Here is a 12,277-nt window from a genome sequence, read left to right on the forward strand (position 1 = left end):
TTGTCAAGGCCATGTACCTTGGTTGCTGGCACATCCCCAGTGGGGGATGTGCAAGAGGCAGCTGATCCATGATTCTTGTTCATCGATGTTTCTAACTCTCTATCCCTCTTCCTCTCTGTAAAAAATCAATAAAATATATTTTTTTTTTTTTAAAAAAGAGAGATGCTGCTGTGAGGGGAGGAAAGGATGGACTTGAGGGGAGAGGATGGGTGCATCCTTTTATCTCTCCTTCCAACTCCAATCCTATAAATAAAAGGCTAACCTGTAAATAAACCAAACGGCAGAACGACCGGTCACTATGACTTGCACTGACCACCAGAGGGCAGACGCTTAATGTAGGAGCTGCCCCCGGGTGCTGTCAGACCTGGAGCCAAGAGGAGGATGGCGGCATGTTTGCGGGACCAGGAGAGGGCATGTGTGGCCGGAGCACGGAGGTGGAAGGAGAGGTAAAAGGTGACGCTGTGGGGAGCATGCGGCAGTGGGAGCAGGCAGAGGGGTGCCATGAGCCTGCTGAGCACGTAGAATAGCATGCGACCGATAGTCAAGATTCCAGCTTGTCACTTGCCATGCCATTTCATCTTCTGTGATTGTGTTTTTCTCCTGAGGCTAATGTGTAAGATGCTTTGCAAATAAGCCATTGTTTTCAAGTTTCCCTCCAGGAGTAAAATGGAAGGCGAATGGAGCGGATTGGACATCCACAGTCCGGTTTTTGACAAGAAGAAGAAGTACAGACATCGCCTTCATGCCCATGAGAGTTCCCGAGATGCCCCCCTGGTGAGCGAGCACGCTCACCAAACGAAGAGGGGGCAGAAGAGGAAGGACCGCCAGCTTCTCGCCGCTGCTCCTTTGAAAACATCGGAACTCAGTGAGGAGGCGGCAGAGGCCCCTTCTCCGGCCAGGAAGAGGAAGAAGAAGAGAGCTTTGGGGATACAGGACGGGACGGGCGTGTATGTCACAGTGGATAAAGAAAACATCGAGAACATGCCGAAGAACTTCAGAAGGGATGTTGACATCGTTTATATTGACAAGGGCGGGGAGCAAGAGGCAGTCGGAGAGCCCGAAGCAGACCAGTCGCCCGCAGTTACGAAGCGATGGGAAGAGCCGCGCGATCAAGTCAGGGGGAAAAAGAAGAAGAAGCGGCGGCGGGAAGCTGCGTCCTGCGATGCTGGGCTGGGGGGGCCAGGCCCGGCTGCCAGCGTCCTGCCCCAGCCGGAGTCCCCGCTTCCTGCGGGCCCGGGAGGCCCCATCACACAGCCGCCAGGCGCTGCTCACGAAAAGAAGCCTGGGAAAAGGAAGAGGAAGGCTTCACACCGCCGGGGCTGTGAGAGTCCTGGGACCGCGGACTCCGAGGGGCCGCAGGTGCTCCCTGGCCCAGGGACTGTGGAAGGCACAGGGGACCCCTGCAGATTAAAGAAAAAGGCCAAGAAAAGGAGGCGGAGGTCTCCCGTGGACAGTGCTCCCTCGGGGCTCCCCACCAGCTTTGAGGACCCGCAGCTTGCCTCACTGGAAGGTAACGCTTCCTCGATGGAGGCGAGTGCGACACCCCGGCCCCGAGAGGAGGAGAGCCAGGCGTGTCCGGAAGCGCCGAGGTAACTGCTGGGCCTATGGGGGTGCCCTCCTCCGTCTGGGTCTGGGTCTGGGCCTCTGGTAGCACGTCCACGGGAATGGCAGGCCTCCCCGAGGTGGACACAAAATGGGCAGGACTCGTGCCGTTCAGCCATGTGGCGTGCAGGCAGCTTCCTTTCTGCACATGTAACGGGCAGGGAGATGAGCTTTGCGCTGAGAACTCTTCCAGCCTGAAATTCTGTAACTGACTGACGGCATTGATGACCCAGATCACCGGTCTCTCTTTGCAGTAGATAGAAGAAAGGAAGAGATGACCTGTAATGTTACTGAGCAGGGAAAAACTTGAATTAGGGTCTAAGAAAAGAAATGTTAATATTAGTTACATAAGTATCATTTGAGGATAGTGTCAAATGAATAAAAGCAGGGATTTCTTTTTTTAACCACTTCAACGCTCAGTTTCTGGGACTTGGGACAGATTCCCCCAACCCCCAAAGTTTACTCAGTGGCTTTCTTACATTTGCTACGTTGTCCTGGCTTAGCAAAGTTCCACCACAGTGACATGAGAGAGGCCCGCCGCGGGTGGTGCTGGGAACAGTTGTGGCCATGCTCAAGTCATCCTCTGGGCCTCTTACCCGGCAGGAATGGTCTAGGACTATGGTTCTTTCTCTTTTTTAAAATATATTTTTATTGCTTTCAGAGAGAGAGAGAGAGGAAGGGAGGGGGACAGAGAGTTAGAAACATTGATGAGAAACATCCATCGGCTGCCTCTTGCATGCCCCCTACTGGGGATTGAACCAGTAACCATGGCCTGTGACCTGACTGGGAAGCAAACCAGTTACTTCTTGGTTCATGGGTGGACGCTCAACCACTGAGCCACACTAGCTGGACTAGGACTGTGGTTTTTAACTTATATTGGGCCATGTGCCCCTAAAACTGTTGATCCTTTTCTTAGACAAATGCACACCATTTTTTCCCAGTTTCCTGTCTGAGCATTTAGTTGATACAGTTGAACATATGAAAAGATTTGAACATCTGGCAGAGAGTTTGGGGATGAATTAGTGAGTGATTTATTCATAGAAAACCAAGCAAAGATAAATGAGGCCATTACTGACCACAGCAAAAATAACTGTAACCATGGAAACCCTGGATGATTTCACTAATAACATTATTATAAAACTTAATATTGTAAGGGTTAGAGGCATCTTGGGCGTCCATGGGGGAAGAGAGGACCTAGCCTGTTAGGAATTAAATAAAACAACAATAATTGAGAAATAGGACTATAAGAAGTAATCTCTGGTGGAAACGGCTTAGGGTGCCACGTCTGCCTTGTAGGTACTTCTGGAGGATGAATCCAAGTTAGGTACTCCGCGAGTCCAGACATCCCCCACTGAACTACCTCTTATCGAAGTGAGTCACTTCAGGAAAAGAATTAAAAAACTACCAGTCGGTGTGGCTCAGCAGTTAAGCATCAACCCAGGAATCAAGAGGTTATTGGTTTGATTCCCAGTCAGGGCACATGCTTGAGTTGCAGGCTTGATGGCCCAGTAGGGGGCGTGCAGGAGGCAGCAGATGGATGATGCTCCCCTCTCATCAGTGTTTCTGTCTCTGCCTCTCCCTTCTCTATAAAAATCAATAAAAGCATTTAAAAAACAAAAGCTAAGTGACGTCTCAGTGCAAATCGATCCAATTTCCCTCTTAGGTTAGGAGCTCCCGATGAAGAAAGCAACTTGGATTCGGCCCGAGATGGCGAGGCGCAGTATCTGTCCAAAGACTGGAGAGCCGCAGACGATGCGGACGTGGACCTGGCCTCCGCCGTGAGGCAGCTCCGGGAGTTCATCCCCGGCATCGGGGCGAGGGCCGCCGCCACGATTAAGCGCATGTACCGGGACGACTTGGGTCGGTTCCAGGAGTTCAAGGCACAGGGTGAGCTGGGGGGCACCTCGTGCTGCTGAACGCCCGAAGCACCGCCAGCCCGGCTTCTGTGAGCGGCTCGGATTCACAGATTCCCCGTGGCCATCCCCCAGCCACGGCGGCTGTATCTCCATCCAGAGTTTCTTTTTACGTTGAATTTGTCAGGGTTTCCTTGGTACATAAGAATGGGTTTCAAGTGTTCTTAATAGTACATCATCCACCCAGAGTTGTCTGACTGAAATGGAACCAGTGACGTGCACGGGTTTCCCCTTTGCCCAGCTGGCCAGGGAGGCAGGGAGGACTGGCTTCAGGGACCAGGTCACCCACAGACAAGGTCATCCTGAAGGAAGGGGAGGAGGAGGAGGAATCGGCCGTGGCCTGGGAAGGATACGGAAGTGCAGTAAACACTAACTCCTCAGCTTCCACGGGTGTCATTTCTGTCCGTGAGACATTAACTGGGGGTGAGCGGGGGATGGGCTGGGGCCAGACAAGCCCAGCTTGGTCTCCTTGATCTCACTGTGTGACAAGCGCCCCCAGGAAGCCGCCTGGACTTAAGAATGAGCTGCAGAAGGAAATTGGGTTCCACAGCGGGACCGGAGGCCCAGCTCCTGCACACCCGCCAGGCGGGGACGGGCTGGCGCGGGGACGGGTGGTGGGTCCCTGCGTTGTCCTTGCTGAGGAGTGCCTGCGAGGTTTGCCCGTACTCATTACTGACAACATACACCTTTCCTCCCTCCCCAAACCCTAGGTGTCGCCATTAAATTTGGCAAGTTTTCTGTGAAGGAAAATCAGCAGTTAGAGAAAAACGTGCAAGAATTTCTGTCCTTGACGGGAATCGAGAACGCCGACAAGCTGCTGCACACGGACAGGTACCCGGAGGAGAAAGCCGCCATCACCAACCTAAAGAGGAAGTACGCATTTCGGTTGCACATCGGTGAGTTCAGGCGTTCGCTCTGCTGCCCTCGGCTCCCACCTTGGCGCGACCCTGTGAGCACTCAGCCGGCGCCGGCCCTGGTGCTGGTGGTGCTGCCGTGGGGACCTGTGTCTCATTGGCAGCCTGTCTGGGGTCAGGAACGTGCTCGTGCCTCCTAGGCACAGGCTTCACAGATTCTAGGAAGAATGAACTGGCTGCCGAAACTGGTCTGGCTCAGTGGATAGAGTGTCGGCCTGCGGACTGAAAGGTCCCAGGTTCGGTTCCGGTCGGGGCATGTACCTTGGTTATGGGCACATCCCCAGTAGGGGGTGTGCAAGAGGCAGCTGATTGATGATCCTCTCTCATCGATGTTTCTAACTTTCTATCACTCTCTCTTCTTTGTAAAAAATCAATAAAATATATTTAAAAAAAAAAAAGAATGAACTGGCCAACCTCAACCTCTGGCTTCCTTGCTGGGTAACAATTAGGTTTTGGTTTCCCTTCCTGTTCTTCGCGGTGTATGTTTTGCATTTACTGCACCAGCACCTCCAGGAGGCAGCAGGGTCTCCTGAGCATTTTCAGTGCAGCAGTGTGTGTGTGTGTGTGTGTGTGTGTGTGTGTACACCTCTGAGGACCTGGTGTGTGTGTGTGTGTGTGTGGTCACCGTAGCTGGCACCCTCCTGGAGGTGACACTTGGAAATCAAGCATGAAGCCATAACATGGGCCTGAAAACCCCTCTCAAACCTAAAGGAGCTAATTTCCGAGGGTTGTGCTGGGATGTGCCAGGAAAGCGACCGAGCGAGCCCTGTGGAGGGCAGTTTCACTGCTCAGGGAGAAGGCAGGCGTACTCGTTGGAGAGTTCGTATGCAGAACTGCTGGCAGTGTCCCCGCTGGCCTCCCTCTGATTCACATTCCGTCAGCATTACTTTGCCTTATGAGGGTCTTTTCTGAGAACTGGGGAGGCCAGAGCTGGAGCCACATACAAAGTGTCCGGTTTTCAGAGGTCTCCAAGGCAACGGGGGATTATGTACATCCGCTTCCCAGCTTCCCGCAGGCCCAGCACCCCAGCCTTGCCCAGGTCCAGGACAGCTAGTGTTAAAGGGCTCTGGGCCCCTCCGCCCCGTGACCACCTCATGCCCCCCGTGAGCCCGCTGACCGTCTCTCTCTGGCTTAGGGAAGGGCATCGCCCGGCCCTGGAAACTCGTGTACTACCGAGCCAAGAAGATGTTTGACGTCAATAACTACAAAGGCAGGTAAGCGTGTCAACGGCGGGACACGTCTCTCTGGCCTTTGCTGACCCCGACACCAGGTCCAGGGTCCGGCCAGCAGACTGACAGCAGGCGTGCACTGCGGTCAGGGGATGTCTTCATTTCCATCTCCAACTCGCACCTGTGTGGTCTCCCCTCTGTATCTTCTGCTTTTCCTTTGTTTAAAAAAAATTTTTTTTAATTGATTTCAAAGAGGAAGGGAGAAGGAGAGAGAGAGAGATAGAAACATCAGTGATGAGAATTATTGATCGGCTGCCTCCTACACGCCACCTACCAGGGATTGAGCCCACAATGCCCTGACCAGGGATCGTACCATGGTTCATAGGTCGATGCTCAACCACTGAGCCACACAGGCTGGGCCTCCTACCTTCCTTTACGCTCTCATTCCCACACTCGCTGTGCTCTGCAAGTCTGCTCTGCTGACTATAAGCTCCTCATGAGCCCCGACGTCCCTCTCAGGCAGCCTCCCTGAGCACGGCGCCCAGGTCTCGGGTCGCGTTAATATCGGAAGGTGGAGGTTAATGTTACGTGTGAATTTCGCCTAACGAATAAGTTTTAAAATGAAAAGGAAGCCAAGACTGGTTTGGCTCAGTGGATAGAGCATCGGCCTGCGGACTCAAGGGTTCCAGGTTCGATTCCAGTCAAGGGCATGTACCTTGGTTGCGGGCACATCCCCAGAAAGGGGTGTGCAAGAGGCAGCTGATGGATGATTCTCTCTCATCGATGTTTCTAACTCTCTATCCCTTTAAATAAGTAAATAAAATGAAAAGGAAATTGTGACGTTCCCTTTGTCGCAGGTACAGCAAAGGGGATATGGAGAAGCTGAAGATATACCACTCCCTCCACGGCAACGACTGGAAGAAGATCGGGGATTTGGTGGCTCGAAGCAGCCTCTCGGTCGCCCTGAAGTTCTCCCAGATCAGCAGCGGTGGGTGTGGGCTCCCGCCCGCGGGGGGCTCGCCCGGGTAGCGGAGGAGCCAGTACGCTGGGCTGTTGGAGCCTGTCCCTGAGAGAGCCGTTGGCTTTTTTTTGTATTTATCTACAGAAAGAAACCACGGTGCTTGGAGTAAGACGGAAACCCAGAGACTAATCAAAGCCGTGGAAGAAGTGATTCTAAAGACGATGTCTCCCCGGGACTTAGACGAGGTAGATTCCAGGCTCCAGGAGAACCCCGAAGGCTGCCTGGCCGTTGTCCGGGAAAGACTCTACAAGGGCATATCTTGGGTGGAAGTCGAAGCCAAAGTCGGAACCAGAAACTGGATGCAGTGTAAAAGTAAGTGGTAAGTTTTAAGGCGGCTTATGCAAATTTCAACAAGACCTGCTCTCTCCTCCCCCTCCCCAGCTCCGCGCGCACACAGTTCCCGGAGGCTGGGTGGATGGGTGAGGTTTAAGAACACGTGGTGGCACCAGGTGGGAAGCCTTCCGTGGTGAGAATTGCTGTTCCTTGGCTGCTTCGGCTCCCTCAGTGCCGGCATCGGGTTCAAGGTGGCACTTGAGTGGCCCGATTCACTGTCTGTCCTCACAAGTCACTGAGGCTGTTGAATGACTAAATAATGTGCAAGACTTGCTTTGCTTCTCAATCTGAAGGAAAAAGCACTTGTAGCCGGAACATACATTGACTTCATGTAACATGTCATGACATGACCTCAAATGACACACTTCAAACCAGTGTACGTGAGTGGCTGTTAAAACACCAGTGTCATTACCACATCTCTTCCTTAGCAAGGAGGTGAAGGGAATGGCTGCCATGTCCATCAGGTGGTGACACATCGTGCTGTGCAAGACAAGGACTTTTTAAATATTTTACAGTGGGCTGCTCCTCTCCTTAGGAACTTCCCCCTTTCCTTCAGCCATTGGCTTTGGGCCTTGGAGGAGCCATCAGATCATTCATCACTTTGCTAAATTTGTCTCCGTTGGTTTTCAGGCAGCTGCTCACAGTAGAGCAGTGTCCCTCTGTTTACGAGCAACTAAACCAAGTGCCACAGCGCCCTCTAGCAGCTGCTGAGAGGCCTGCTTCCCCCTTTTAAATTTGTTTATTATGGCAATTTTCTAACACGGTGGATGGTGGCAGATGTGGGTGGGGATGAGGTACAGTAGTTGGAAAGTGGTGCTGAGGAGGGAGTTTAGCTGAGAAGAATACAGGTAGCTTGAACGGAAACTGCACCTCTGACAGTGACAACTACACTGCTCTTTCTGTGAATGCAGGACAGAAATTCTCACCAAGAGGATGACGAATGGCCGGGATGTGTACCGCGGGGTGAACGCCCTTCAGGCCAAAATCAGCCTGATTGAGAGGTACGGCCCCCGGGAGTGGCGTTGCCCTTATCACTGCCCTGGCCCTGAGAACAGCAGCGGGCTTGAAAACTGAATATTTGTTTTCTCATAGGTTGTATGAAATAAATGTGGAAGATGCTAATGAAATAGACTGGGAAGATCTTGCTAGTACCATAGGGTAAGTCCATCCTATATAATAAAAGGCCAATATGCAAATTGACTGAATGGCAGAACGACCGGTTGCTATGATGCATGCTGACAACCAGGGTGCAGACGCTCAGCTCCGGAGCTTCCCCCTGGTGGTCAGTGTTCTCCCACAGGGGGAGTGCCACAAAGCCTGCCCTTCATGTTATCAAACCGTTTTTTTTTATTAATCCTCACCTAAGGGTATATTTTTCCATTGATTTCTAGAGAGAGTGGAAGGGAGAGGGAGAGACAGAGAAAAACATAGATTGGTTGCCTCCTTCATACACCCCATCAGGGCCTTGAAAACTGCAAACACAGTACATGCCCCTGACCAGAATCGAACCCGGGACCCAATCATTGTTTGCCTCTACATGCTTAACAGATAAAATTATCACCCTAACCACCTTAACTGCTAGATTAATTATTGAAACAAATAAGTCATACTTTCATTGTTTAAGAAAAATTGTCCAGGCAGTGAAGTTAGTGATTTTCACTTTAGAAACTAAGATTTGGTTGTTTCAGTCTTACTTCCTATAAAGTTCAAGGTTATTTGGGTCACCAAGACATCATCAGCATCTGCTCTTTTAGCTTTAAAAAAAAAAAAAATCAGGGCCCCGTGCTTTCCAGTGGTGACCAGTATATAACCTAAGCGTAATGGGGAAGAGGGTAGAATTTGGAATTAAATCACCCAAGTGTCCCTGCTTGCCCTTTATTAGCTGTGAGATCTTGGACTTCTCTGTGCCTCAGTTTCCCCGTCTCTAAAATGAGGAGGAAGAGTAGTGGCTCCCTGGTATAATGGCCATGAGGCTTGTTGGTTGCTGCATGGGAAGTGCTGAGGGCAGTGCCAAGTCCAAAGTGAGCGACGGCACATGCTGGCTCGTGTTATACCAGCTGTACCGGTTAATAATGCGGATTTTTTTTCAATAGCTGGAGTTGCCCATATGTTGACATATATGCGATTTGATATGTATGTCATCTTGTATTGACAAGCTTCAAAACTTCATATGTCAAATTTTCTGAAGGTGTTAACATCATGGATATTTTTATGCTTAAAAATGTCAAATTTTGTGCCAAAAAATGAGCATTTGCAGGAAGTTTTAATTCACTACTTTATTTTGAAGAAAAGTGCTGCTGGAAGTTATCATATACTTTGGGAAGCTTATGGTGAACATGCTCCATCTCAAGATACTTGTGAACGCTGGTTTAAACACAATCATGTTTTGATGTGAAAGACAAAGAACGTCCGGGTCAACCGAAAAAGTTTGAAGGCCAACAATTACAAGCATTATTGGGTAAAGAAGTGTGTCAAACTCAAAAATAACCTGCAGAAAGATTGAACGTTGCTCAGCAAACAATTTCCGATTGTTTACAAGCAACGGGAAAGATTTTAAAGGAAGGAAAATGGATGCCACATCACCTGAATGAAAGACAAGTGGAAAACAGAAAGTTGTCAGTAAAATGTTGCTTCAGTGGCACAAAAAAAAGTCTTTTTTGCATCCAGTTGTGACTGGTGATGAGAAATGGATTTATGTTGAGAATTCCAAACGCACAAAATCATGGGTTGATCCAGGTCAAACATCAACATCGACTGCAAGGTCAAATTGCTTCGGAAAGAATACAATGCTCTGCGTTTGGTGAGATTTGAACCACGCTTTGATCATGAAACGACCAGAATGGGCCAGAAGACATGGCAGAGTAATTTTGCATCATGATGACGCACCATCACACACTTCAATACCAGTTAAAGACACATTAAAAGATCTTACCTGGGAAGTATGAACCCACCTGCCATATTCACCAGACCTTCTTCAGATTACCACTTGTTCCAATCAATGGCACACACACTTTCTGAGCAGCACCTCAAAACATAGAAGTGGAAAATTGGGTTTCTGAATGGTTTGCCTCAAAACAAGAAAAGTTCTATTGGGACGGTATCAACAAATTACCTGAAAGATAGGGAAATGTGTAGCTAGCGATGGATATTACTTTGAATAAAGCACTTTTGATGTTTCTCTTGAAATTATCGTGTTTTCTTTGATGACAAAATCCGCATTATTAACCGGTACACCTGGTATTTTGTCTTCCCAGCTGGTACCTTAGATTATTCCAGTCTAAACAGAACCCATCTTGTACTGCTGGCTTTCTTCCTTCTGTGTGTGTGTAACCAGGGATCGCAGCTTCCCGTGTGTCTTCCTTGTATTACTGCTCTGGTCCTGATGACTTCACGTTCAAGGGGAGGAAACCTCCTGACTCAGGTCTAGGCCTCCCCTCAGTCACTGCGGTTAGTTCTCAGAGCTGAAACGATCAGGTTTCAGACTGACACTAACCTTTCCCCTTTCCTTCCTAAAGAGATGTTCCTCCGTCTTACGTCCAAGCTAAGTTTTACAAGCTGAAAGCCACCTGCGTTCCCTTGTGGCAGAGGAAGACTTTTCCAGGTCAGTATGTGCAGCGGGTGAGTGTTGAGAACGGTGTGGTGCTGCGTGCTGGGCGTGCCCCTGGCAGGGATTTCCCTCGAGAGCCTCCGCTCCAGTCATCAAATGGAGACAGTGAGCGCCATCAGCCCTGCCCGACAGGACCTGCAGGGCTGAGGAGATAGCGACCTGGCGATGTGGTCAGCAGGGTGCTCAGGGCTTCACGAGCACTTTGAATGCTCGTGAGGGCTCCTGGGTTGCCATCACGTGCACACACTCACCCTGTGTGCACACACACACACACACACACACACTGCATGCACACACTCAATCCACCACGTGCACATACACTTTTAGGAAAAACATAAGAAGCCACTTCCTTCTTTGCAGCCACCTGTGGGTGGATAGATATATGATTCCCAGACCCAGGTCATTAGAGTCATGTGAGGGGCATAGCGGCCCATCCAGACCTGCAGGATGCTCATCACCAGGCGTTCGGGGCTGGATCTCCCGGACAGGCCTGCAGTGGCTGCCCTGCCCCGTGTCTGGAGACCACTGGCTCGGGTGCTACTCTGCCCGGGCATGTGAGGAACCGCGTGCATTCAGCAGGCACCATTCCCTGGGATGAACCCTGGCCTCATCCCGACTGAGTCCCTGACGTCTCAGGAGCCTGGGTGCCCTCGTTTGAGAAACAGATAGCGGGCCTGCCTCAGGGGTGTTGAGAGGGTTGAGTGAGCGAATGGAAGCAAACCAGTGAGAACAGGGTCTTGCCCATGAGAACAGCACTGAGCAGGCGTGTCAGCAATGCCCTCTGACCCTTGACCTTGGGAAGAGGCTTTGCACAAATCACTTCAAAGGTCAATCTTTCTCTTTAGAGATCATAGACTACCTTTACGAGACGAGTCTGCCTTTGCTCAGAGAGAAGCTGGAGAAGGCGGAGAAGAGAGGCACGGCGCCCCCTCCCGCGGCACCCCCTCCCACTGCGCCCCGGCGTGTCTTCCTGTTGAGGGACATTTTCCACTGCGACGACAGCGAGGAGGAGGAGGAGGAGGAGGACGGAGGCGGGCGGAGCTAGGAGGGATCCTCCTGTGCTTTCTGGGTTTGGCTGTGTCACATCGAGTGTCAGCAAGCTGCTCTCTCTCCGCGCGGCGGCTGGATAGGCGATGCCGTGGTCACAGGAGGCGTGAGGGTGACGACCTCCCGGTGGAGCATTGAGAACGACTCTCATTGGCTGATGCGTGTGTTTCCCTGTGAAAAGGAGGAGGAACATGTGAATTGACTTAACACATCTGTTGGATGGCAAACAAGTGTGGTTTCTGTGGAACCCGGGACCCGAGCCCCCAGGGCAGCAGAGGTGGGCGCGGCGTGTAAACATTCGCTGTGTGGCAGCGGCAGAGTGACACCTTGGCCTCTGCTCTTCACTTGTTTACGTCTGTGTTCTCGGCGGTGAGGTGCACATGAGCGCTGGAAGGAAGTTGTGGGTGTGTGTGCCCGCAGCCTGGTTTCCGTTCTCATGCACAGGGCACAGGTGCCCAGCTGGTCTTCCTGGTGGTGTGCCGGTTTGAAGATGTGCATTTTTCATACAGGATGCCCCTCGGAGCCAGCCGCCGAGTTCATGTGGGGTCAGCTGCGGGGAAAGCCAGCGCTTCCTTCCGTTGCTTCCAGAAAACTGGCTTTGCTGGACGTGGAAGGTGCCACGTGCGTGTTGGGCACACTCGTGCCTACCGGAGTCTCCAGCAGTCAGGAAA

At 51.3% G+C, this 12,277-nt stretch overlaps 1 protein-coding gene across 2 annotated transcripts; it reads left to right on the forward strand.

Annotated features, from left to right (window-relative positions):
- Positions 1 to 164: 164 nt before the first annotated feature.
- TTF1 (transcription termination factor 1) lies at positions 165 to 11,717 on the forward strand. 2 transcript variants are annotated; one of them, XM_036420439.2, is made up of 10 exons: positions 166 to 1,589; positions 3,266 to 3,489; positions 4,226 to 4,411; positions 5,565 to 5,643; positions 6,456 to 6,586; positions 6,704 to 6,938; positions 7,864 to 7,953; positions 8,045 to 8,110; positions 10,468 to 10,553; positions 11,405 to 11,717. In XM_036420439.2, exons 1-10 carry the CDS (start codon positions 667 to 669, stop codon positions 11,602 to 11,604), a joined length of 2,220 nt encoding a protein of 739 aa, XP_036276332.1. In that variant the 5' UTR covers positions 166 to 666; the 3' UTR covers positions 11,605 to 11,717. The 2 variants fall into 2 exon arrangements, 1 of the variants encoding a protein (XP_036276332.1); XR_004984758.2 differs by lacking the exons at positions 10,468 to 10,553; positions 11,405 to 11,717 and having other exon boundaries at positions 165 to 1,589; positions 6,704 to 6,931; positions 8,045 to 8,116.
- The last annotated feature ends 560 nt before the right edge of the window (positions 11,718 to 12,277 follow it).

The sequence above is a fragment of the Pipistrellus kuhlii genome, unplaced genomic scaffold (assembly GCF_014108245.1).
Source record: "Pipistrellus kuhlii isolate mPipKuh1 unplaced genomic scaffold, mPipKuh1.p scaffold_m20_p_68, whole genome shotgun sequence".
Lineage (NCBI taxonomy): Eukaryota > Metazoa > Chordata > Mammalia > Chiroptera > Vespertilionidae > Pipistrellus > Pipistrellus kuhlii.

Excerpts from the sequence above, each read along its gene's own strand:
- TTF1 (XM_036420439.2), top strand. The coding sequence starts at position 667 with ATGGAAGGCGAATGGAGCGGATTGGACATCCACAGTCCGGTTTTTGAC. Across the intron at positions 4,412-5,564 it reads CGCATTTCGGTTGCACATCG|GGAAGGGCATCGCCCGGCCC; the intron begins GTGAGTTCAGGC and ends TCTCTGGCTTAG. Across the intron at positions 8,111-10,467 it reads GATCTTGCTAGTACCATAGG|AGATGTTCCTCCGTCTTACG; the intron begins GTAAGTCCATCC and ends TCCTTCCTAAAG.